A 21,743-nucleotide genomic window follows, 5' to 3' on the forward strand; every position below is an offset into this window, starting at 1 on the left:
AGATTATTCAGCAGTTCCTCAGAGTCTTCAGTTTTCTCACAAATCTCTCTTCCTTTCACTTAACTTAAACATTTTGGGCCAATTTAATGATTTAATAATGAGAAATAAAATTGAAGCTTTAATAAGTGTTGAGAGAAGAACTTTGCATTTTGTCTGGGGATTAAGGAGGATGCTAAAGGTGTGAATCCTGTTAGCCACGCTGGCCTAGCCGAACTCCAGCATGCGAGAGCCCAATCCTGAGAGATGCAGAGCTCTCGCTGCTCCCACTGAAGTCAGGGAAGTCCCATGGACTCGGAGCTCAGTGTGGATTTGGGCTCCGTAAGACACAAAGCGAGCACATAAATCCACAGCAGCACTGTCTCGCGGCTGCCTGGCTAATAACTTTAAAGCCCGGCTTCATTTAGTACTACCGCCAGCTGATCAACTCCAAGCAGCTTCTCGCTACACCATTAATTTAAGGTAACAATTCACTAAGATCTTTGGTTCCGCACAAGTGCTTCCCAAAATCACTTCTTTGGTCTCTGTCAATTATCTGAGACTAATGCAGCTTGAAGTTACCTTTTAGAGCAAACATTACTCTGCTGTCATAATTCTAAAATACTATCAGTAGCCAAAAGATAGGAAGGATGCTGCTTTCAGCTCCAGAAACTCAGGCTGCAAATTCAAATGGAGAAATAAAAATAAATCAGAGCTGGTGCAGACTGAAGATCAATTGGATTTTCATAGTTTGGGAATTGCTAGCCGTGTTCACAGGACCAAACGGACCTCGAGCCTTTTATTCATCCGATTTCATTTTCTGGATGACTACTATTAGATAAAGGCAGGTTCTCAGGTGCCTCTGCAATGCTACCGGCCATCAAATTATATCTGGCAAATCAAATCTCACGCGCTCGGGGCTGGACTCGCTGGCTGGCTGCTCCCTCACCCTCTCCACTGAAGCACAGCTTCTCTTGCCATGCTGGGGGCAGCTGGGCAGCCTCGCTCTTTTTCTTCTTCACCTCCAGTGCCCAGGAGGCTCCTGCTGACCCAGCCCGAGCCCTAACAAGGGCAAATTCAGGCAAGAGTCATGCCCAGCACCTTTCTCCAGATGGCTCAGATCCGCCCGTGCAGTGCAGCGGTGTGTGACACCCACTTGCCACCCTGTTTGGGACGTATCTCCACGTGGATCACTACTTCCACTCTGCTAAATCAGGCAAAAAGGGAACCAGCAGACAGAAATGAGTGCAGACATGGAGATGGCTAGGTCTTCTCCTGCCAAATGCTCTGGGTTTGTAAGTAGTTGTTACGACGAGACCTAGAAGTGCTGCTGCTCTCTGATTTTGGAATGGGACTTTGGCTGGGAGCGCAGGGCAGAAAGAGCGAGCTGTCTCTTTCTGTCGTGTGTGCATAACAACTCCATAACAGGTCTGGATCTCACTTGGAGAACGATGCTGGCTGAGCATGTAGGCTGCCAGCATTCATAATAATTAACCATTAATGTTAGCAAACACTTGGCAAATCTCCACCAGCTTTCATCCCAAGCTTTCAGAGTCCTTTGCAAACATGAACAGATTAAACCTTGCCAGACCCCCTCCAGTCCTACGCATTAATCCAAAACATTTCCTTCACTTCTATTCTTCGATAGGGTACTTAGTAACCACCGTGAGGCTCAGGAGGACTTGGATCAGCCCCGTTTCATGCAGCAGAGCTGAGACCCAGGGCGGCACAGGGCCGTTTCCAGAGCTGTCTGCTGTGACAACATCACCTGTCACACCTGCTGGGGTTGGTGGCATTTAGGCCATCTGGTTTGCCATCCTGCTGCTGCTTTTTAACATCTCCTTGGGGACAAAAAAAAAAGAAAAAAAGAAAAAAAATAAATAAAAATTAAAAAATAGGGGCTTCATTCCAGAGTGATGATTCTCCCTTGAAATACGATGTCCACTTGAGGGAATTATAATGGAATAGCTTGTTCAGAGCAACTACTGCATCTGCTAAACCAGCAACTTTCCCCACAAAGGCACTCTGTACAAGCATTTTATGCTTTAAGTTTAACTTCAAAAAGAAATATCCATCCACCTGGCCCGGTCACACAGCCAGCAGTGTGCTAGGGCTGTTTGAAATGGGCAGCAAACAAACTTTTTTTTTTTTTTTTTTCCCAAAAGAGCGATTTGATTTGCAGGACCTCGTAGCACAGACATTTGGTGGCCTCCTCCTATGCCTGGCTCCCTACCATGCCATGACCTCCATTTCGGCTGCCCGAGGGCTAAAGACATCGTGGCTGATCCATGGCCAGGGAATAAAACCAGAGGCTGTGTGCTCGTCTACTTGTCCCAGTTTAGTTCAGCAAGCAACAATCAGAGCATCCTCTACACCTGCTCTCAGGAACACGCAGGGGTATTTGCTGTAGACTCTGGAAGAACAATCGGTTTTAGGCAGACAGATCAGTCATCTTAGTGCTCACCTGGGAATAAAAGGTCTTTTTTCTTTTCCTCCCCCAGTTCTTTCCCCTCATTTGCATTCGCTTTTGGCTTAGAAATAAATTGCTTTAAATCTCGGCTCAGCAAGAGCTAAGCCTGAAAAGCCAGAGGACTACATTCATGAACGTTTCCTGGGAGTTCAGGCAAAAGCCGACCGGAGACATTTCTTTCTGAGGCTGAGCAACACGAGGAGGAGCATTTGGGGGATGAATAGGAAAGAGAAAGGTGCTTGGAAGGCAGAGATAGGGGAAGAAAAAAGAAGGTAGATAAGAGGTTTGAAAGAGCATGGCTCTTGCCCATGGTGAGTCTAAATTGCCTTCTCCTCGCCAATGCCCAGGCATTTTTTCTCCCCAGTACCCTAAGCTCAATACCCGAGAAAGCGAAAATCCGGCTGCCACAATAAGAACAACAAAGAGCCTTGGTCCACACAAAGTGACTGAAGCAGGAAAAATGTAATATTTCAAAGCAGCCTAAGTCAAGACACAAGACATGTTCGGTCTTTCAGTTGCAATAAAACATTGTTTATCACGTTGCAAAGGGTACTTTTTTAAACACAAATGGCCACGCAGCGCCTTTAATACATGGAGATATTTCAAGATAGGCATGATATAGAAAACCTAGGCAGGAAATATGTCCTGGCTAATCTGACAGTTATCTCTTTTACAGCCAGCTCCTGTCATTTCAGTCTTTGGGAACTGCCAGCTACATTGATAACTGCAGAACTAAACATAGCAGAGGAGAAAGCCTTTGTTAATTACGCTAGCCTCCTTCATTTTGTTCTGATCTGGCCTTTGCAGGGCTTTTGGAAAGCTGGTGCTCTGCTGCACGTCCCTGTGCACCACCAGCCCCGAGGCCACTGTGGATCGTGGCAGGGCAGGGGATCCTCCTGGGCTGCTTACAGAGAGGAGCTGTGGCAGTCCTGCCACAAACCAGCCCATTAACTCAGCTGGAGCACGGCAGATTCCCCTTTGCAGAAAAAAAAATACCTCCCTGGAAGCTGAATAAACCTGCCCATTGTCTGATCCGGCAGGGACGGGGCTGATTTTCCCAGTGTGGTATCAAGTTCCCGAGGAGCCTATTTATACCGAATTCATCAGGGCTACTTTGTACCCAGGAGAGCCCAGCTCTGTATTTTCAATCAGTTAGCGGCCATCAGACTCTAATGGGCTTGCTGGAACCGTGGGTGCTTTGTGCTCTGCCCAGCAGGCGTTTCAGCACGCTGCCCCACTGCTTTGCCACCTCCCTTCACATTGCAGCTCCTCGGTTCCTTCCCCATGGTTGCTTCCAACTCCTTTTGCACATCTCTGGCCCGATTCTGCCTCCCTCTATGCCCGTGGGGCAGCAGGGCATCTCCCTGGCTTTGGAGACGTGCCCGGCCGACGAGGTTTACAATCTGGCCTCCAAAGGCTGGCTCTCCATCTGATGGGCAGGGCTGCCTTTTCCCTCAAGTCGAAGCCATATTTTATGCACCAGGAGAAATTTCATCACTTTCGGTGTGTACACAGGTGGAGGACAGGCAAGAAACAAATACATTGCTGGTAATTAATCTCAGAGCTAAACAGGAGCTGATGGAGGGGACTTCTTTCGCTCGTGTCAGCCAGTTTGTGACACCATCACCCACTGCAGCAGCCCATCTTTGCTTCTTTACTCTTTCCTAAGCTTAGAAACCAGCTCAGCACCAAGGAGTCCTCACCCACAGGTCTCCTCCTTTTCCTAAAGGGTATCCTTGCCATTCAGACAATCACCCCAGAACCACAAAAACTGATCACCCTGTGCCCACAGCTGCACTTCCCAGCACTACATTTATCTCCACCTGCTCATATATGATGCTGGGTCTTCCAGACCTTTTCTGCAACTCAGGAGCTCAGCAAAAAAAAAAGCAAACCCCACCAGCAGCTCTTCTCTTTGCCTCTTCCATTGCCCTTTGGGTCATTTAGCTGGTGAAACACTTAAGGTTCAAGGAGAGAAGCAGACTTGGCATGGCAGAAGCAGGGAAGCTTTCTGTGGATCTGAAATAACTACAAATATTCCTATCTTTCATCTCTCACAGGACGCAGAAAAACCCTTTTCTATTTTGCCTGTGCTACTTGGTTCAGTAAGTGCCCCCCAGCCTTGCTAATACCCTTGCCCGTGTGACCTCAGGGGATAAAGCAGCTTTGTATCATTAGGTGAAAATGGCCCTGCCTGGACAAAAACCACAAATGTGGGGTTTTAGCGCAGAAGGAGAGATCCCTTTGGTTAGGAACCTGCCTGAGTGCAGCAGGGCCAGCCGGGAATGGGGGCTGGAAAACAGCCAGGGGGGCAGCAGGAAGATCAAGCAAACTGGTAAGAAAGGAGAAAGCAAGGTATTACATGTTAATTGATCTAATCTTTGGCTCTCGGTGGAATTTGCAGAGATATCTTACTAGAATTACTCAAGTTTTATCAGGAGACAGCCATTCTGGGAAAGTGCCTTTTGGACAGCAAAGCGCTCTAGATCTTGAACCGCATTAGCATCGAGCAAAAGAAGCCCCACAATAGTTTCAAAGATGAGGGCAGAAAGTGGGAGAGAAAGACCACGAGAGATGTAAACCCATCCCGGGCATGCAAATGCACCCGAACACAATCCCCAGGTGATGTGCAGAACGGCGTCTCTGCCAGGGGTCCCTCCACAGGATAAAACCTGTAGGTTTTTACCAGTGAGCCGAAAATCCAGGACCCTCCAGAGACACTAGAAGAGGTACCCAAAATGACAGCAGCTTTTATCCATCCACCACATTTCTGCTCTGAATGCAAACACTCTGAACATAGGGGAAAATGAAAAAAAAAAAAAAAAAAAAAAAAGATTGTGAGAGGGACATGAAAAAAATCTCCTTAAAATCCAGACGTAGATATAAAATGCTATATAGGTGGAACAAGCTAACAGGAGAGATAAAAAGCAAAGATGGAGAGAAACCAGGTGGTTTCTCATCATTTTTTCCTGACATCTCCTGTCTGAGGAGATGACTGCAAGATCTTTGGAGAAGCAGAGGAATAATGCCTGGCTCCGTCAAGCTCCTTCTTTATTCACTGTGGTGATGGGGTGAAAAAACATCAGGTCTGATAAATGATTCATGGAACCTTTTCTTCTGCTAATCTGTAAATAAATTTTAAAAAGCAGCTTCTTTTTGATGAATATATTCCGCTGCTCGTACAAACACGTCGGCCTTTAGCAGCAACATGCGTGCTCTCAGACATCTCTGGCACTGCTCTTGGTACTTGGGAAGCCCAAACCAGCTCCTCGCCGAGCTCCAGGTGGTGGCTTTGCTGCCTGGCCCCAGCTGGGGACTGTCCCTGCACCCCCCCGGGCTCTGGTGGAGCCTGGCCTCATCTGCAGCCTCACGCTGACCCCGTCACCTCTCCGCTTGGACATGGAGAGCGGGACGAACATCCTCTAACATCCCGTGGATTTATGGATGTGGAGGCACGAAGGGACCTTTGTGGACATGACACATGACGTCCTGTGTAACAAGCTCTAAATCCTCTCCTTCCTGCTGTGCATGTTTTGCTGCTGGTTGTGTGGAGGACACTGATTTCATGCACTGCTGGAAACCATCAACACCATCAACAACCCCACCATGCCCACCACCAGCAGGGCATCGCTCCCTGCCCGTCCTGAGAAGCACCAGCTCCTGCAGGAGATAACACCACGGGTTTGACCTGCTGCACCTAAACCTCAGCACTAGTTAACTGGTTTAGGAAGGCTGTAGCTTCTTTTTTTCTGTTGTCTCCTGTTCCCGTTCAGGTACAGATAATGGCAGCACCTTGGGTGTGGATGCAGTCAGGCAGCAGAGACCTGGGGACAGCCACAGCACCTCCTCCCTCCCCGCTGGGTCTCTCCCCAAGCAAGCCGTCTCGTGACTTTTTTGAGTGTGGACGGGGAGGAGAAGAGGAAAATAAGCATAATTATACAAGGACATCTTTTATTTCAGTACATTCAAGACAAAAAGAAAAGAAAACAATTCGAGAACAGGATGTACCTTCACTCAAGGCTTTATCTCCCCTGCCCCTCTCCATTTTCCTCTCTTCCCTTTTACAATCAGAAATTGCATAGAATTTGTTTTTTCAATCAGAAAATTCAACTCGTCGCCGTGAAACCCACGTCTGCACCGAGCGGAGGGCGAGCTGCTGCTGTTGCTAGGGAGGTGAATATTGTCCTCGCACGAGATCCCACCCCGATGGGGTTTCTCCGACACCACATGCGGCACCGTCGCTGCTGGACGCGGGCAGCGAGCCGCCCTGGGCGCTGCGTGGGGCACGGGCAAGGGGAGCTGGTGGGAAGGGTGCTCCCTCCCCATTCCCTGCTCTCTTTTCCCCCTCCTCCAAGGGCTCCCCGACCCACACCCCAAAAAACAGAAGGGAATTTAAAAAAAAAATAATGAAAAAGCTGAAGATAACCCCAGAACTAAACGAAAGACACAGAACCCCTGAAATTCCAGGCGTTTCAAGGCCTCTTTGAGTTCACTGTGTTGGTTGGTTGGTTTTTGGCATTTTAATATATATATATCTATGTATATATATATATTTGTATATATATATGTACGCTAACAACTCCTCGGATGGGCTTTCAGCACGTGCTGTTCCTCGCAGGGAGCACGTCCCATCCCTTCCTCCCTCTCTCAGGCCGCCCGCCCCGCTCTAGAAAGGAAGAAGTTTAGCACCTGGAACCTGGTGCCTCGGAGACTAGGTCCTGGAGTACCCCAAACGAAACGAAACGAAATAACAACTCCTCCCTTCCCGTCCCTCGTCCACGTCAAAGAAAAAAATCCCTCCCCCCGCCCGATGCGAACGCCCCGCTGCTGTGAGTCTGTGTGATGGGGAGACAGCGGCCTTCCTGCTGGCCTGGGATGGAGAAGCTCCAAGAAGAACTCTCGCCCCCCCGGGTGGGCGATGTCTGCTACACGAATTACCCACCGTGTCCCCTCCTTCCCACCTGGGAGCTGCGTGGGGACGGCTGCTGGAGGCAGCCCAGCCGGAGGAGCTCGCTCCTGGTGCCTCGGGGTCCGGCGAGCCGCGCGTCCTCTCCAAAGCCCACCCTCCGGCCGGGCTCGTGCGTCAGCCCCAAGGCGGCCTGCCGTGCTCTGGAGAAGCTGGGTAACTGCTTTTAATTTAAAAACGAGTTTGACATTGTACAAGTCCGTGTTCTGTAAAATGGAACAGGACCCTCTCGGCCCACCCCGGCTCCCCCCAACCGCCCCCCGGCTTTACTCGGGCTCGCTGCTGTTGGTGGTCTTCTCCCACTCCAAGCTCTCCTCGCTCTGCGCGGGCGAGCCCGGAGGCAGCCGTGCCCGGAGCCCCTGAAACCTGCGGCACTCGGGGCAGACGCGGATGTGCGTGCAGCCCCGGGCGACCAGGGCAGCTTCTTGTGCCAGTCTTTGTGCCAGGGGGTCTGGCTCTCCCCCGCTGCACAGCTTCCCGTTGCTGAGCGTGGTGGTGCTGCGGGCTCGGCGCTCCTCGGGGATAACGGGGCGAGTCCGTGCCATCCCCCCTCGCCTCCGACGGGGGTGGAAACTGTCCTTGCAGAGGATGATGTTGCGCAGCTCCGTCACCATTTCTTGGCACACCGACACCTGGAAGGCAGAGCACGCTGCTCACCTAACCGTGCTGCAAGCCCAGCCACCCTGCTTCTGCCCCAGATCCTGATACCAAAAACACTACAGGCTCAGGTTTGAGTTTGGCCACTGGGTTTTGGTACCAGCACTTGGACCCTCGTGCTTGTTTTAGCCCAAGAGGTTTCACCTCTTGGTGGAGACCCTTCTGGATCTCCAAATCAGCTTGGGATCCAAACCTGTTGGAGGCAGAAATTCTCAGATGTTCCAGGCTCCAGGAACCTGGATCCAGTATCTGGGTCTTGTGCACCTCTGATCCCTTCAACAGCCCTTGGAACATCCCTACAGCCTCAAATCTTAGGGTGCAGGTGTACGTGAGATGTTCCTGAACTTCAGACCCCTACCCAGAGCTCTCCTGTGTTTGAGGTCTCAGCACTAGGAATGCCATAAGCACTTCTATCCCCTCGGGACACTTTCAGGTCCTACCTCTGACTGCTCAGAGTGCCGAAGGCTCCACAGAAATTCCAGCATTGCCATAAAAATCGCTACGATTAAGCCACAGATGAGAACCACGAAGATTCCACCAATATTCTCCATCCCCAGGCCTGAAATAAAGCAGAAGAGACAGCGCTGTGGGGAGGCAGGCGCAACATAAATTGCAGGCATCGTTGTGCAGAAATCCCAACCCTTTGCTGCTAGCATTGCGCACACCCAGCCAGAGACCAAAACCACGGAGCCAGCACTTGTCCTATTAATAGCTGGCTGCATGACTCAGATGGCAAACCAAATGACTTGCAATAACTGCACGATCGAAGACGCATTCTCAGAAATGATGATTTTGCAGATAAACAGCAAATACATTGGAGGCAAGTACAAAGCAATTTGTGGACAAACCGAAAACAGGGGGGAAAAAACGGGAGATCAATCGGGTACATTAATCCCTGCAAATTATTCACCCAGCTCTGGTTGCTTTGAACTTTGCGACAGCAGATGAGCAATGCTGTTAAGGAGGCAGAGATGAGGAAGACAAGAAAGGGCTTTAAAGGAGGCTGGCATTAAGAAAACCTCCTTTGATCACATTACAAAGTGCTGGTGAAAAATGATTACAGCTGCTTGTGTTGCCGTATCAAGGAGAGGTTCCAGACAAGACCACAACCCAGTGCTGCTTGACATGACTTGGTGGCCACATGGGGATGTTGCCCAGGGGTACCTGGTTAGGGGCTGCCAGCCCCGTCCTACACAGCTTGTAGGACACAAACCTCACTGCTGGAGGGAAAACCCAGCCCTCAGGAACCCACCCTGAGCTTTCCACATGCCAGGGATGTCACCTTGCTTCCCACCGTGACTCCTGTCCCCCCAAAACTGCCCTGCAGGACGGGACCGAAAGGGTGCTGGGGTGGGAGCAGATCCAGGGAGCAGCGCCTGCCTCTCAGCACACGCTGCCCAAAAACCAGCTCTGCTCTCCTCGGCTTCTTGGGTTTGGGTCTCAAGTGGCCAGGGCTCCTGATTGGGCTGATTACTAAAAAGCATGCGGTGTTTTGCACCGAGGTGACTGTATGAGGCCATTACTCAACCAGCGCATCTATAAAAACCTTCCTCTCCCCTCTGTAACATTAAATCAAAGTGCAAGAATCAATGATTTATTGACTTAATCTCTGCATGGCTTTTAGACATTAAATCTCACCAAAATCCTTGTAAATCGCTGACCTGTTTTGTTCTAAAACTTAAGAGGTCACAATTCTCCCTCCTTCTCCATCATTCTTTTGGCATTGCCTCCAGAGCAATCCAGTGACTCTGTAAATCAGCCCATCGCAGAGACGTTTCCACTAAGACAGCCATCACAGGGCAGAAAACATATCCCATAATCACAGTTTAGACCCAAGATAAAGGCCATCCTCTCCTCCCAGCAGCTCTCAAACCTGAATTTAAGGCCAGGATCAGTCTCTCTTCATCCTTCCATGGTTCCACCTGGGTGTCGGATCAGATACCCGTTTCCAAGATCACCAGAGAGGGATTTCTTTCCTCTGTGGGCAGTTTTTATCCCCTTTATCACCTCCCTGCCCAAATCCTTGAAAACACCTACGCTTTCTCTCTGATAGGATACAGCTGGGGATTTATTAACAAGGTGAACAAACCACCAGAACCTTCTCCAATCCCTGTTCCGCTGTTAGGTACAGGGAAGAAGAGCCTCCATCCTGCCTGCTTGCCTTCAAACCAACTATTTTATTAGTTGGTCTGCCTCCAAACCACCACCTAGGGCTACACGTCGGGCAGTAGGAGGGATAAGCAGCACCCCATCCCTTTGGGGCCTCATCCAGCCAGCTCACAAGCTGCACACACCCCCCGACGTCTGCTGCAATGTCAGGAAAACACGAGCACAGTCGTGCAGCCAGCTCGGCTCTGTCTCTGCACTCAGAGAGGTCAGAGGACTCGCCTTGCGGCTGGGCACTGCTGGCCTCCCAGAAAATGCTCGCGGAGGAAAGGGCGACTGCCAACACGAAAAAATGCAGCAACTGCGGGAAGCTGGCAACTGCTGTCACGCTGGGACATCAGCCTAATGTGGTAGCTTTTATGGCAATTTGCATAGCATTACCCAAAAGAATTTGCTCCTCAGTTTACAGATGTAGTAATAAAGTCCTTGTGTCCCTTCCCTCAGCTGTCTGAAAGGCGCTTTCACTCGGAGCCATTAAGCAGCGGGCCTGCGGTGGAGATCCATCTCCCTTGCAGGAACCCAGGATTTTGGTCTGATCCCTTCAGCCATCCATTTTCCCATGTAATGCTGCAGACATTCATTAGAAGCTAATTTCCCCTCCATATGCCTCCAATATTTGTCATTTGGTTGTTCCGCTCTCTTTGCCCCAGGCAAAAACACACAGCATGAGGCACCGCAGAGCTGTTTGGCTTTCTCCTTGAATTGTGAAGGAAGGAACCTCGGGTCAGGAGAAGGGGAAAAAGCGATTCTCTGGCAGAAAACCCAACAGTGCACACGTGCGGACGGACCTTCATCCTTGCACCACTGCTAAGGATGCTCTCCTACCTCCTGGTCCCTACGGTGAGCCACGGGCGGGGGGGCGCAGCGTACCTTTGGCCCTGTGGTCCTCCTCCTTGGGACATTTGCCTCCTTCCCACCACTTGCGCTTCAGGATTTCCAGGCGGTTGTTCTCCTGCAGCTGGAGAATGGCCAGGTCGAACTCGTCGCGGAACACGGAGCCTGCAAGAGCAAGAGGCAGGCGCTAAGGCACCGCTCCGGTTCACCCCTCAGTCCCGCGCGCTGCCCTGCCACCGGCCTGCCCCGAACGCTCCTCCTGGCACCTTGGGAGCTCTCTCGCTCCGTGCCAGCCCTCGAAACCCCCTGCTCCCCTGCTGGGGCTGTCCATAAATTCACCTCATTTGCAGACAGAAGTTCTGCCTGCACCCCCAAGACCCACATATCGCACTTAAAGGAGTCTGTAGCCAGGGAGAGCTTTGCTAGCCTTGCTCTAAGGCTCCTGTTTCAAACTGGTGCACTAAAACGGCGCTGGATCCAACCAGTGTTCACGGGAGAGGATGCTCAGCACCCAGCCCCACTGCAGGCCCCGTTATTCCTGGGGCCAGAGCTGCAGAAGAAGGGCCGTGGGAACGGCAGCAGCTCTCCCGGTAACTCTGCACCATTGTCCCAGCGAGCAGCTTTCTGCTCCTCTTATCTGCTACGATTTCACTGCTTAACAAGACAATGTCAGAACAAATTTAGTCATGAAAGTACAGATTTGTACTCACGATCGGGTTACCGTGACTTTACAAGCTTACTCATGTCAGCTAAGCTCTAGTGGCTGCCTGTGCGAGGCTTCTTGCGTCACTCAGCTCAACTTTGTGTGGCTACCCGGGGTGCTCAGAGGTCAGGGACCAGGCGTCGAGCCTGGGAGACTGGCCCAAAGATCAGCGATCGTTTTTGGATAACAACCGCTACATCCTTTTCTTTGCTGCCCTGGGAGATGGGCTTCTCTTGTTAGCTCTCCTATTCGAAAGACAAAAGCCCTGCATTTGGTGGAACCTGATCAGGAGGTGAGATAGGACTGAATCGTCCCATTCTCTCTCTGTCGGGGAGTTTTAAGAACCACCAGCTGTTAAGACACTACAGGAGTTGCACCAGCATTACTTTCACAGCACTTCTGAGGTGAAACGAGAAGCACAAAACGATTCAAACCCCACTGGTTCAAAAGGGAAACAGTCAGCAAAGAGCATATATGCAGAAAATAAGCAGCAATTTTGAAACAGCTTTCACACGAATCATTTAAAGAGCCGCAGTCACGTGTCACCTGGCTCCGGACCAGAGCAGGGTCTCGCACATCTGGCCCTGAGCGTGCACCATCAGCTGCAGTGCATTTGATTTTCCTCCTGAGTTTTAAAAAAAAAATGACCCTGGGCAGAGCCGTGAAACGTGACCTCGGCCTTAGAGCCGGTTCAGCCTTTTCAAATGCTCCGGTCCTCTGCTGACAGCGGAGAAGGACTAGAATTTGTCTTCACTGCCTACCGACGGGCATGCCAATCCCGTAGCCCTTGGTGTCCAGAAGGCCCCCGACCTGCGTGAGGTTGCAATTGCGCTGACGATAATACTCGTTCATGGTGGACTCCAGCAGGAAGGCGTAATTGGAGTTCAGCACGCGCGCGATCCCTTCCTCCGTGCTCTTCACAAAGACGCTGGGCTGCTTGGAGTACATGTAGTTCCACATCCGCTGGTACGTCTGGTAGCGGGAGTTCTGCCGGAGAGAGGAGGCAGCACGGATAAGTGGGAGCACGTTACGGGGATGCACACCCCCAATTAGACCCTCCTGGAAAACGAGGGTCCCCTTTCGTGATGGGAAAAGGGAGTTGAAATAGATCCGGAGCCTGATTCGCACACGGCTGCCTGCCCTCCAGTTATTCCAACGAGATTTAGAGGCCCAAATGTCTTGGTGGATTTGAGACTTTGTTGGCAAGGCTGGGCATGAAATGCATACCTAATCCCAATTAGTTCCATCACGTCTCTTTGCATAAATTCAGCTTGCAAAAAATACAGTTTCCGTAACTGTATCGCAAACAACCAAAATCAGCCAGAAGAAACAGCTCACGGATGGCTTCTTTAAGCCACTGAACGCTTCCCATGCCCTTGTGCTCAGCAGGCCACCAGAGCCAGGCACTGCCAGCCCGAAATGAGCACCGAGGTCTGGGCACAGAGTCAAAGCTCTCTGGAGTTTGCTGCTCCCTAAAATCTGGATTTTGCTTCAGAAGGGAACCGAAGTGCCTGTTCATGAGAACTGGAGGGTTTTGGATGCAAAGCAAGGTGCTGTGGGGCAAGGACAGCCTCAGCCTTGCCTACTCAACGCGCTGCTGCGCTTGAGTCACCATCCTGACACCCAAGGCAAAGGGATCCCAGCAAACGGGGCTGCAAATGGTCCGGGAGCACCTTGCACTCATTTATTTCCCACCACCAGCTACTCCAGCATGCACCAGGCAGTGCAGAGCCACAGACAGGGTTTTAGCCTTCAAAGTCTGCCTGGGAAGAACCGAGTGCCTTGTACACAGACACTTTATTCACTTGGGCTCTTCGGTTCATTTTAGATGTGACGTTCTGCTTAGAAGCAGCTTTTTGCCAAACCCCTGAAGGGCAGAAAGTTAGGCTGAAAAGCTCAGGCTCGCTTGAGATGTTTCTCAGGCTTCTTCCCAGTTCAGCTCAGACTCAGTGGAAAAGAGGAGCGAGAAAAGCTTTCTCTCTTTCTCTCCTCTTGGTATTTCAACATGTAATAAACAAATAATCCTCGAGCAGTTCTGTGTACCATCAGAGCACCGCAGAAAGGATTCACTCATTTGTTTCCCTTCTGAATCCAGGAGGGAAGCCAGACATGAAACTGGGCTAAACAGCACGTATCGAGTTTGCACATGCTTGACTTGTGTGTTTTCAGTGTCCCTGACCCCTTGCAAACTCCGCTTTGCACCAGCACATTTCCATAAGCTGGCCTACCAGGGGACTGCAAACGTTTCTTTGCTTACCCAACCTGAGGGAGTCTCACAGAGAAGCTAAGATCGCATCAAACATGCACAGGGACATGGAAATACAACCGCAAACGCTCGGTTGCTGAGGTCCACGCTATGCCATCGCTGACACATGGACGTGCACGGCTTTCTTACCTACGTGGTGGGGAACTCCAAACGTTAAGTCACTTTCTGAGTCTGAGCAGGAAGGTCTGCTCCTCTGGGATGAGCACAGATGACCAAAAGCATGCTGGCTGCTGCCTCACAAATCCCTGCCTTCCCTGGCCTCTGCTGTGCCACCTCCACCATTTACCCCATCGCCACCCAGGGTGGAATTAGCCCTGTGCAACCAAACAGCCAGGGAGCTCCCCAAATGTCTCCTCAGTGCCAGAAACCAGGCTGCAACACAGCAGAAAGAGGCCTGGCAGGCTGGGGCAGCATCCAAAGCTGACCAAAGGGTGCCCTCCGCACCCCCTGCCCCGCTTAGCAGAAGAATGGGGTTTACTTGGAAGAAGGTCATGCTGGAGCCGCCGTGGATGGTGCCGTACTCGATGGCTGTCTGGTCAGCCAGGTCATCCACGGATTCGATGGGGACATCCATCCGCTGCACGGTGAGGAAGGCCGCCAGGTTGGCCGTGTAGGAGGAGATGATGATCAAGGTGAAGGCCCACCTAGGGAGAGAGGAAGAGAGGGCGGTGAGAGACGGTGAGCTGAGAATAGAAACATTAGGGTTGGAAAAGCCTTCCAAGATCACCTCATCCAACCAATGTCACCACCAATGTCACCACTAAACCATGTCCCCAAGCACCACGTCCTACCTTTCCTTGAACACCCCCAGTGATGATGACTCCACCACCTCCCTGGGCAACCCGTCCCAATGCCTGACTGCTCTTTCTGAGAAGAAATCTCTCCTCGTTTCCAACCTAAACTTCTCCACGGGCTGGGTCTGACCTCCATCCCCATCCCCTGCCTCCATCAGACCCCGAGGGCTGCCTTCCTTTCGAGGAGGGTTGACCTTACCAGACTCCACTGACGCAGCGCGTGGACAACGCCTGGGGGGCGATGGTGGAGCCTTGCTGCATGAAGCCCCCGACGGGAAACCACAGGCTGTTGCCGAGCGAGTACTGGTTGATGAGGAGGTTGCATCTGCCTTGCGAGCAGGGGTGGGGGCTGTACCACTCATACGGCGTCAGCCTGAAAGGAGAAATAACAGGTAGCTCAGGTAACTTGCCAGGAAACCGGGCACTCGGGTGAAAAACGGCAAAAAAAAGAAAAAGTTAAAAAAAAAAAAAAAAAAAAAAGCTGAAAAGCCCTAACTCTCCTGGAAGCAGATTTTTTTTCTGAGGAGGAAGCTCTTTGCTGTCAGTTGATGCCCAGGGCGCAGAGCTGTGTGAAATGCCTGCTCTGTGATTCAGGAGCCAGAGGTTTTGTTGTGAGACTTGCAAAAGTTTTGAGAGGCTGTGCTAAAACCTGGCCAAGGGCTGCGGGGAGGCTGAAGGCCTCCGTGTGAATTTGTAACGCAGACAAGAGCAGCAATAATAATTCCAGAAGCGCATGGTCTCGATGCGGAATGGAAATCAGGCAGCTCCTGCTGTGTTTTCTGCCAGAGAAGGAGCATCCAGGGGAAATTCCAAAGCAAAACGTGTAAGACTTGGCCGAACATCATCATCAAGTAAGAACTGTCACAAAAGGTTGCTCCAAGAAGGTCTGGTTGCCCCAGGAAGGTTTGGGTCTAGGTCCCAGGGCTGGTTTGAAGCCAGGTGCTGGTGTTTCAAAGCACCACGAGCTTTCAGCCCTCACAGGGATAGGACAGGGGTGGGAATCTGCACCAAATGACAGCACGTCACCGAAGTGATGGCAGCCCGGCTCTCGTTTTGGGCTGTTTTCAATGCTCGGTTCCCTGGTTGCTAAGAAAGTCGTCTAAATCCTACGCTGCAGTTCATTGTATCGCTGATGGTTAGCAGAGCCGGGCAGCTTATTTTGGGGATACTGCAGTACAGCTGCAGGGCTGGGCCAGCTTGTGCAGCATTGCACCCAAAAAGCTGTCAGCTTTCAGCCCTGCCTCTCCCATAACCTCACTGCAGTGCTGGTTATGGAGGTTATTTCCTGAAGACTTGGTGCCGGGGCCCAGGACTGGCAGTAGGACAAGCACTGAGCTGGGACAATGCTCTGCAGTTTTCAGGGTCAGGAGCCCCTGGAGCACTGACCCTGGGCCTCGATGGGAGACGCGCCGTGGAGAAGCGCAAAGCACTCGGTGACATTTTTTAAGGCTGATTTAAATTAGTCATAGGGAAAATGAACTGAGAGCTGTCAGGCGAGGCTCTGCACGTCAGCTGGGAGGCTCTGGAGGGATATTAATGAACTTCCCTTTCTGTACACACTGCGTTTTGAAGGACTGACACACGTCCTGCACTTCGCATTAAGATCTCTCAACGCATTCGCTGGCATCTGCCCGTCGTGGTCGAGACACGCCGCTGGGTTTCTCTCTTGCCATCCGAGAACCCACAACCAGCAGCACCATTTGCACAGCCCCTGCCCTGATCCCAATCCCCTTCCCACTCTTCCCAGGCAGTTTTTGACACCACGGGGGCCACGCACGCTCCTGTGCCCCCCAACCCAGCCATGCCCGTGGCCACCCAGCGCTGCCACCTGGTGATGCTCTCCCAGCAAAGTCCCCGTCCCCAGCTAGGAGCTGGGACCACCCTGCCCCTATTTCTGTGTCCCCTGAGCTGGTGGCCTTGGGGACGTGCCCACGTGCGGCCCCTCGCCACGGGGCTGGGAGCGTGACGCTAGATGGCACCGCGAGGAAAGGAAAGGCGGCGGCGGCCACATTACCGAGCAACCAAGAAGAGGACGCAGCTGACGGCCAAGTAGGCGAGCAGCATGAAGAGCCAGACACCGGGGGAAAAGGGGTCCAGGAAGGAGAAGTAGCCAGGCTTGCGGCCCTGGAAGGGAAGCAAAAGTGAGTTTGAGCTTTTTTTTTTTTTTTTCTATAAATCGAGCAATTCGTTCTAAAAAGGAGACAAAGAGACGCACCGGGCCTGATGGTGACAGTGGCTGGGAGCGACAGAAGGGAAATAAAATAAAGAAAATGGAGATTTGCAAAAGTCTCACAGGGGTGAGACAAGACCACGAGTGAGTGCGCCCTGCAGCAGCTCCCCACTGGGATCCCTCTCCTAAGTCCATTCCCCCCCTACAAAAACAAGGGTTTTTGTTCCTCCAGGCAAACAAACAGGTGAATTGATGGAAAAACATGAAAACCACAGCCCTCTCCTCACTGGCAGGGCGTGCTGCACTGCTCGTATGCGGGATCTGCAAGGGGAGAGCCCGTGGTCACCCACCAGGCTTCACACCACACGTGGTGGCTGCAAAGGGGCGCCCCTGGGTGCCAGCAGTGGGTGGGTGGGAGAGACAGAGTGGGGAGAAAACATCTTAATGCAAAAAAGAAAAGAAAAAAAAACACCTTTTGCAATATTTCTGGCTTGCTTTCTTTAGCCTTGAAATGTTCCTGCTGTACAAAACTCAATAAAATTATTACTTTTATCTCCGAGAACGCGATATTTTTATCTTCGGGATGCGTCAGAATTTCCTGCTTCTACCTCAGCAACAGCACCTTGGGAAGGCACACCTTCCTCCTCCCAAAGTACCTCCCAAGCTGCACAAGGACATTGCCACCACCGAAATCTCGTCGAGTTTAGCGACATCGGCACAAAGGGAGGATCGATTTCTGGAAGTTTCTCGCAGGCTGAACACCTCCTGTTCCGCTGGGAGCATTTCTGCTGCCGCCACCAGCTCCGTGCACCATTCATCGGGCTCAGCACTCCTCTTCTCTTACTGTCTCCTCCAAAAGGCTCCCAGCAAAAACTCACAACTCCTAATGTGGGGCTAAAAGGTTGCGTTAAGGCTGCGCAGAGGTGAGCAAAGTCAGTCCTTGCACCACAAAACCTCAGGCTTCAGGGTTTGGAGCCCTCATTTTTCTGTAATCCACTGCCTCCCTCTGCTCATGGCACACGTAAAGTAATAAACAGCAGCCGGTAACAAAAACCACCTCACTGCAATTGCTGTAGCAAGCCCGGTGCCTTGGGTAGACCAAAGCATTTTAGAAGTGCACTTAATCCCAAGGCAGTGAACGATTTTCTGTTTTCACAAAAGTCCCCAGGAAACATAGATGAGTTTTGTTTCCTTACACAGAGACAAGAGGGGCATTTTAAATTCCCTTTTTTCTATAAAAAGACTGTTTTACTACTGAAATATTCCTACACTTATGCAAAAACTGAATTTCACAAGGTCTCGAAATTCTTCTGAAGACTGAGAAGTTGCTAGAAAAGGCAATAGTTGTTGCACAGAGACCTTCCTCTGACAAAAATATCTAGGATGCTGTGATATTCTCAGCTCCAGTCACCAGCTGGGACCGTAGTATCTCCGAAACCTTCTACAGCAAACTCTGCCCTACAAAGAACTCCGCCGTAACATCTCGTCCTTAAGGACGAGAGGAGCTGGAGGCTGGGATCTACAGTAGTATTTTCAGAGGCCGTGGCTTGTTAAGCCTCGTAACAAAAAGATGAGTTAGGAATTGGTGGTACAGACCTTCCCGTGTCCGTTTTTGACTCGTGATGCCAACTGGGAGCCAAGGGTGGGTGTTACCAAAGCTTCTTCAGCAACCACACGGCTCTCCTGAGTGCCCCACGCACCCCTAATCCCCTTCATCACCTAGAGCAAGGCTCGTTCCTCTGCCTTGCCTTCCACAGGGGTTTGCAGGCTCAGGAACGAGCTTGGGAAAGGGGAATCACAAGGTGGGAAGGCTCCTCCTGCCCTCAGCCGAGCAAACGGGAGCTTCTCCCAAAAGAAACCCATCTCTGAGCAGCTCATCCTTGCCCAGCATCCCAAAACCAGCAGGGAATTCCCAGGCATCGTCGGCATTTCAGCCGAGGCCCCCTCATGAGATGCTCCTGCAGCAAAGTCCCTCTCTGTAATGAGGGCCTCAACATCCCCTCCGTGTTTCCGGGGCAGTTTGTCAATAAATTATGCTCATTAGGGAAATTGCGTTGGAAGCTTGAAGTTCCAGGCTTGGCAACGAGTCTCTCCTGTGACTTGCAGCAGTAGTAGTTCTGCTTCTCTTCAGTCATTTCCAGGCTGCTGCTACATATTCTTTTCATTCACAGTCGTGGATAAGAATAAAGATATTCTGTTCCCACGGAGGGCACAAACTCTCTCTTATCTGTCTGTTTTGAAGATGGGATTGACAATATCTGGTGTCTGTCAGATATTTTTAGCAGGTCCCAGTACAGCGTTGTTAATTGGAAGAGCTATTTTGCCTGGAATAGAAACATTCAAAGTGCCCAATAATTGATGAAGGCCTCCTGCAGATCCTCAGACGGAGGCAAGAGGGATTCACTCACCCTCTTCGGGGGTTCCTGGAAGTCCTCGTGCTTGGCCAGACAGGGGGTGGGTTTCTGGAGGGGGCAGATATTGGGGTCAGAGCCTGACTGTGCAGGACATGCGGGGAAAAGAGGAGGAAACCAAATGTCCTGCTGGGTTCAGCGGTGCTCAGGCTCATGGCAGACACTTTGAGCTCCTTGTTTGCCCCCCAGCACCACCAGGACAGCCTGGAGGGACTGGCTGGGGAGGAGCCGTGGCATCGGTGCCCCAGTTCTTGCATCTCCTGCAGCAGTCAGAGAGCCCCTTCGAGCCTCAGTTCACCTGCCCTGAGCTCAGCTCTTCCCTCGTGCTCACTAAATCGACGCTTTCCCATCTCAGGGGAGAGCACAGCAAAGGCTTTCAGGGCTGATGACCGAGGACCACATGCAAGCTGGTCCCTCAGTGTCCCTCAATCCCTTCCACAGAGGCAGGTGTGAGCAAAACCAAGTGCATGCTACAAACAAAGCAGGAAAAAAGCGCCAGGGACTTGCCAAGGAGGACCCGTCATCACCTCCTGCCCTCTGCAGAGCCCACCAGGATGGGAAGGCAATAAACAAAGCGAGCCTTTTCTCCTCGCAGAAAGCCTATTAGAGCCCCCGCGTCAGAAATCCATACTTGATTATATCACAACGAGCGGAATTGAGAAAAATGACAGCCCCATTTAAAGCTGCCATCTTCGGTTATGTGTGATAAGAGACGCAGCGTGGTGGCTGGGCCGGGTGGGTGGGGAGGAGAAAAGGGGGAGAAAGCATTAGCAAGCGGAGTTGTATGGAAATTAAAATGAAATGTCATCAGGCTGGGAGGAGACTAGGGCATGGAGGCTACTCCTCGGCAAGCGATGCATTTGTGGTTATTTATTAGCCTCCGTCGGAGCCGCGCCGCCACGAACATACGTCAGCTGCAATTTCTGACATTGCGGAGACATCTGCTGGGGTGGGGAAGGGGAAGGAGGGGCAGGGCGGCCGCCCACAGCTGCTCTGCATACCCCATCCTTCCAGGAAAATGGGAGCGATGAGCCTTTCTGAGTTAAATGCATATTTACCAGGATATTGAGTTAATTCTGCCCAGCTCTCAGCCCCACTCCTCAGCGCAGCAGGAGAAGCTGGGGACCCCCTGCCATGGGGGGACCCCATCAGCCTCACGCCGTTCGGGGAGCAGGACCTCACTCGAGGTTGTGGGGTTGATCGGAGGCAGAACACACACGGGACTCAATCCCCAAACTTTAAAACCCATGTGAGAAAGTCAGGAGCTCGATTATAATCCCAGCCAAGTGATGCTGGCAGGAACACCCCCGGACGCACGGGGCAGCTGGCAGCAGGAAGGGAAAGGTAGCAGGGCAGGGACAGTTGCTCACAGCTGAGCTGCCGAAGCTTAAAGGGTCTGGCTCCTTCTGATCGGTTAACTACTGATCCTAAATTCTGCACGTACCAGAAGAAATGGAATTTTAACTAGATTTTAATTACTTGTTTGTTCTTGGCAGGAGCAACTCAGCGCGGAGAGATGCGTGCGCAAGTTTGTTTATGCTCGTGCAGAACACTGCATCTCCAGCAGCCTCGCAAAGGGAGAGAGGGGGCAGGGAGAGGCAGCTCTAATTGTTTTATCCTTTTGGCTGCTATTGTTGAGCTGACAGGAGACCAGGACTGAAATTCTCAACCCATTCAGCATCGCACAAAGCACGTTGCAAAGCCCCGGGTTGGGAATAGAAGGACGTCCCGTTGCGCTCACCTTCTGCAACACCTGGGAAATGGGGGCTTGGAGCTGCAAAGCCCCTCCTGGGGGCTCCCCCCCCAAAGCTGATGCAGGTGCAAGGGTGTCTGAGAGCCCCCCTGCAAGGCAGCAGCACCCTGGGCACCTCCTGGTTCCCTTGAGCTGTGCCCAAGGAGGCAGCCAGCAGGGCTGGGGGTTCAGCAATGGGAACCGAAAGCACTGAGCTGACACGGGGTGAAAAAGAAAATAAATGTCCGGCACATTTGTGTTTAAATAGGAAAAGAAAATATTTTTATGAGTCATTCACTGTTCTTCTGTAACTAGGCGCGTTTGCATTGCAAATAATGGAGGGACGTAAATGGCTATAAAATAAGTCGCTTACCATATGAACTCGGTAGAGAATGCTAATTCCCAAAGTCATGAATGGCTTAGAGAAATCAATCACCTTCTCCCGCTCTGCTGTAATCGTCAGCCCCGCCACTGCCAAGTCGGCTTTCTGGAGAGAGAGGAGAGCAGAGATGAGGACCCCGAGCCTGGGAAAAGGCAGGGAAGGGGGCACAGCACGCCCAGGGCCACGCACCCGCTCCTGGAAGGTGGGTGCCCCATC

General features: G+C 51.6%; 1 protein-coding gene across 2 annotated transcripts in view; it reads right to left on the reverse strand.

Annotated features, from left to right (window-relative positions):
• Positions 1-6,380: 6,380 nt before the first annotated feature.
• GRIK4 (glutamate ionotropic receptor kainate type subunit 4) overlaps positions 6,381-21,743 on the reverse strand; it is a 159,212-nt gene continuing 143,849 nt past the window's right edge. For both annotated transcript variants that reach the window (XM_068659238.1, XM_068659239.1), the window contains 8 exons: positions 21,519-21,632; positions 16,847-16,956; positions 15,032-15,205; positions 14,517-14,682; positions 12,534-12,759; positions 11,106-11,234; positions 8,510-8,628; positions 6,381-8,044 (listed from right to left, as the gene is read on the reverse strand). In XM_068659238.1, coding sequence (XP_068515339.1) covers positions 7,679-8,044; positions 8,510-8,628; positions 11,106-11,234; positions 12,534-12,759; positions 14,517-14,682; positions 15,032-15,205; positions 16,847-16,956; positions 21,519-21,632 — 1,404 coding nt within the window. In that variant the 3' untranslated portion in view covers positions 6,381-7,678. The remainder of the gene's footprint in view (positions 8,045-8,509; positions 8,629-11,105; positions 11,235-12,533; positions 12,760-14,516; positions 14,683-15,031; positions 15,206-16,846; positions 16,957-21,518; positions 21,633-21,743) is intronic.

The sequence above is a fragment of the Anas acuta genome, chromosome 23, assembly GCF_963932015.1.
Source record: "Anas acuta chromosome 23, bAnaAcu1.1, whole genome shotgun sequence".
Lineage (NCBI taxonomy): Eukaryota > Metazoa > Chordata > Aves > Anseriformes > Anatidae > Anas > Anas acuta.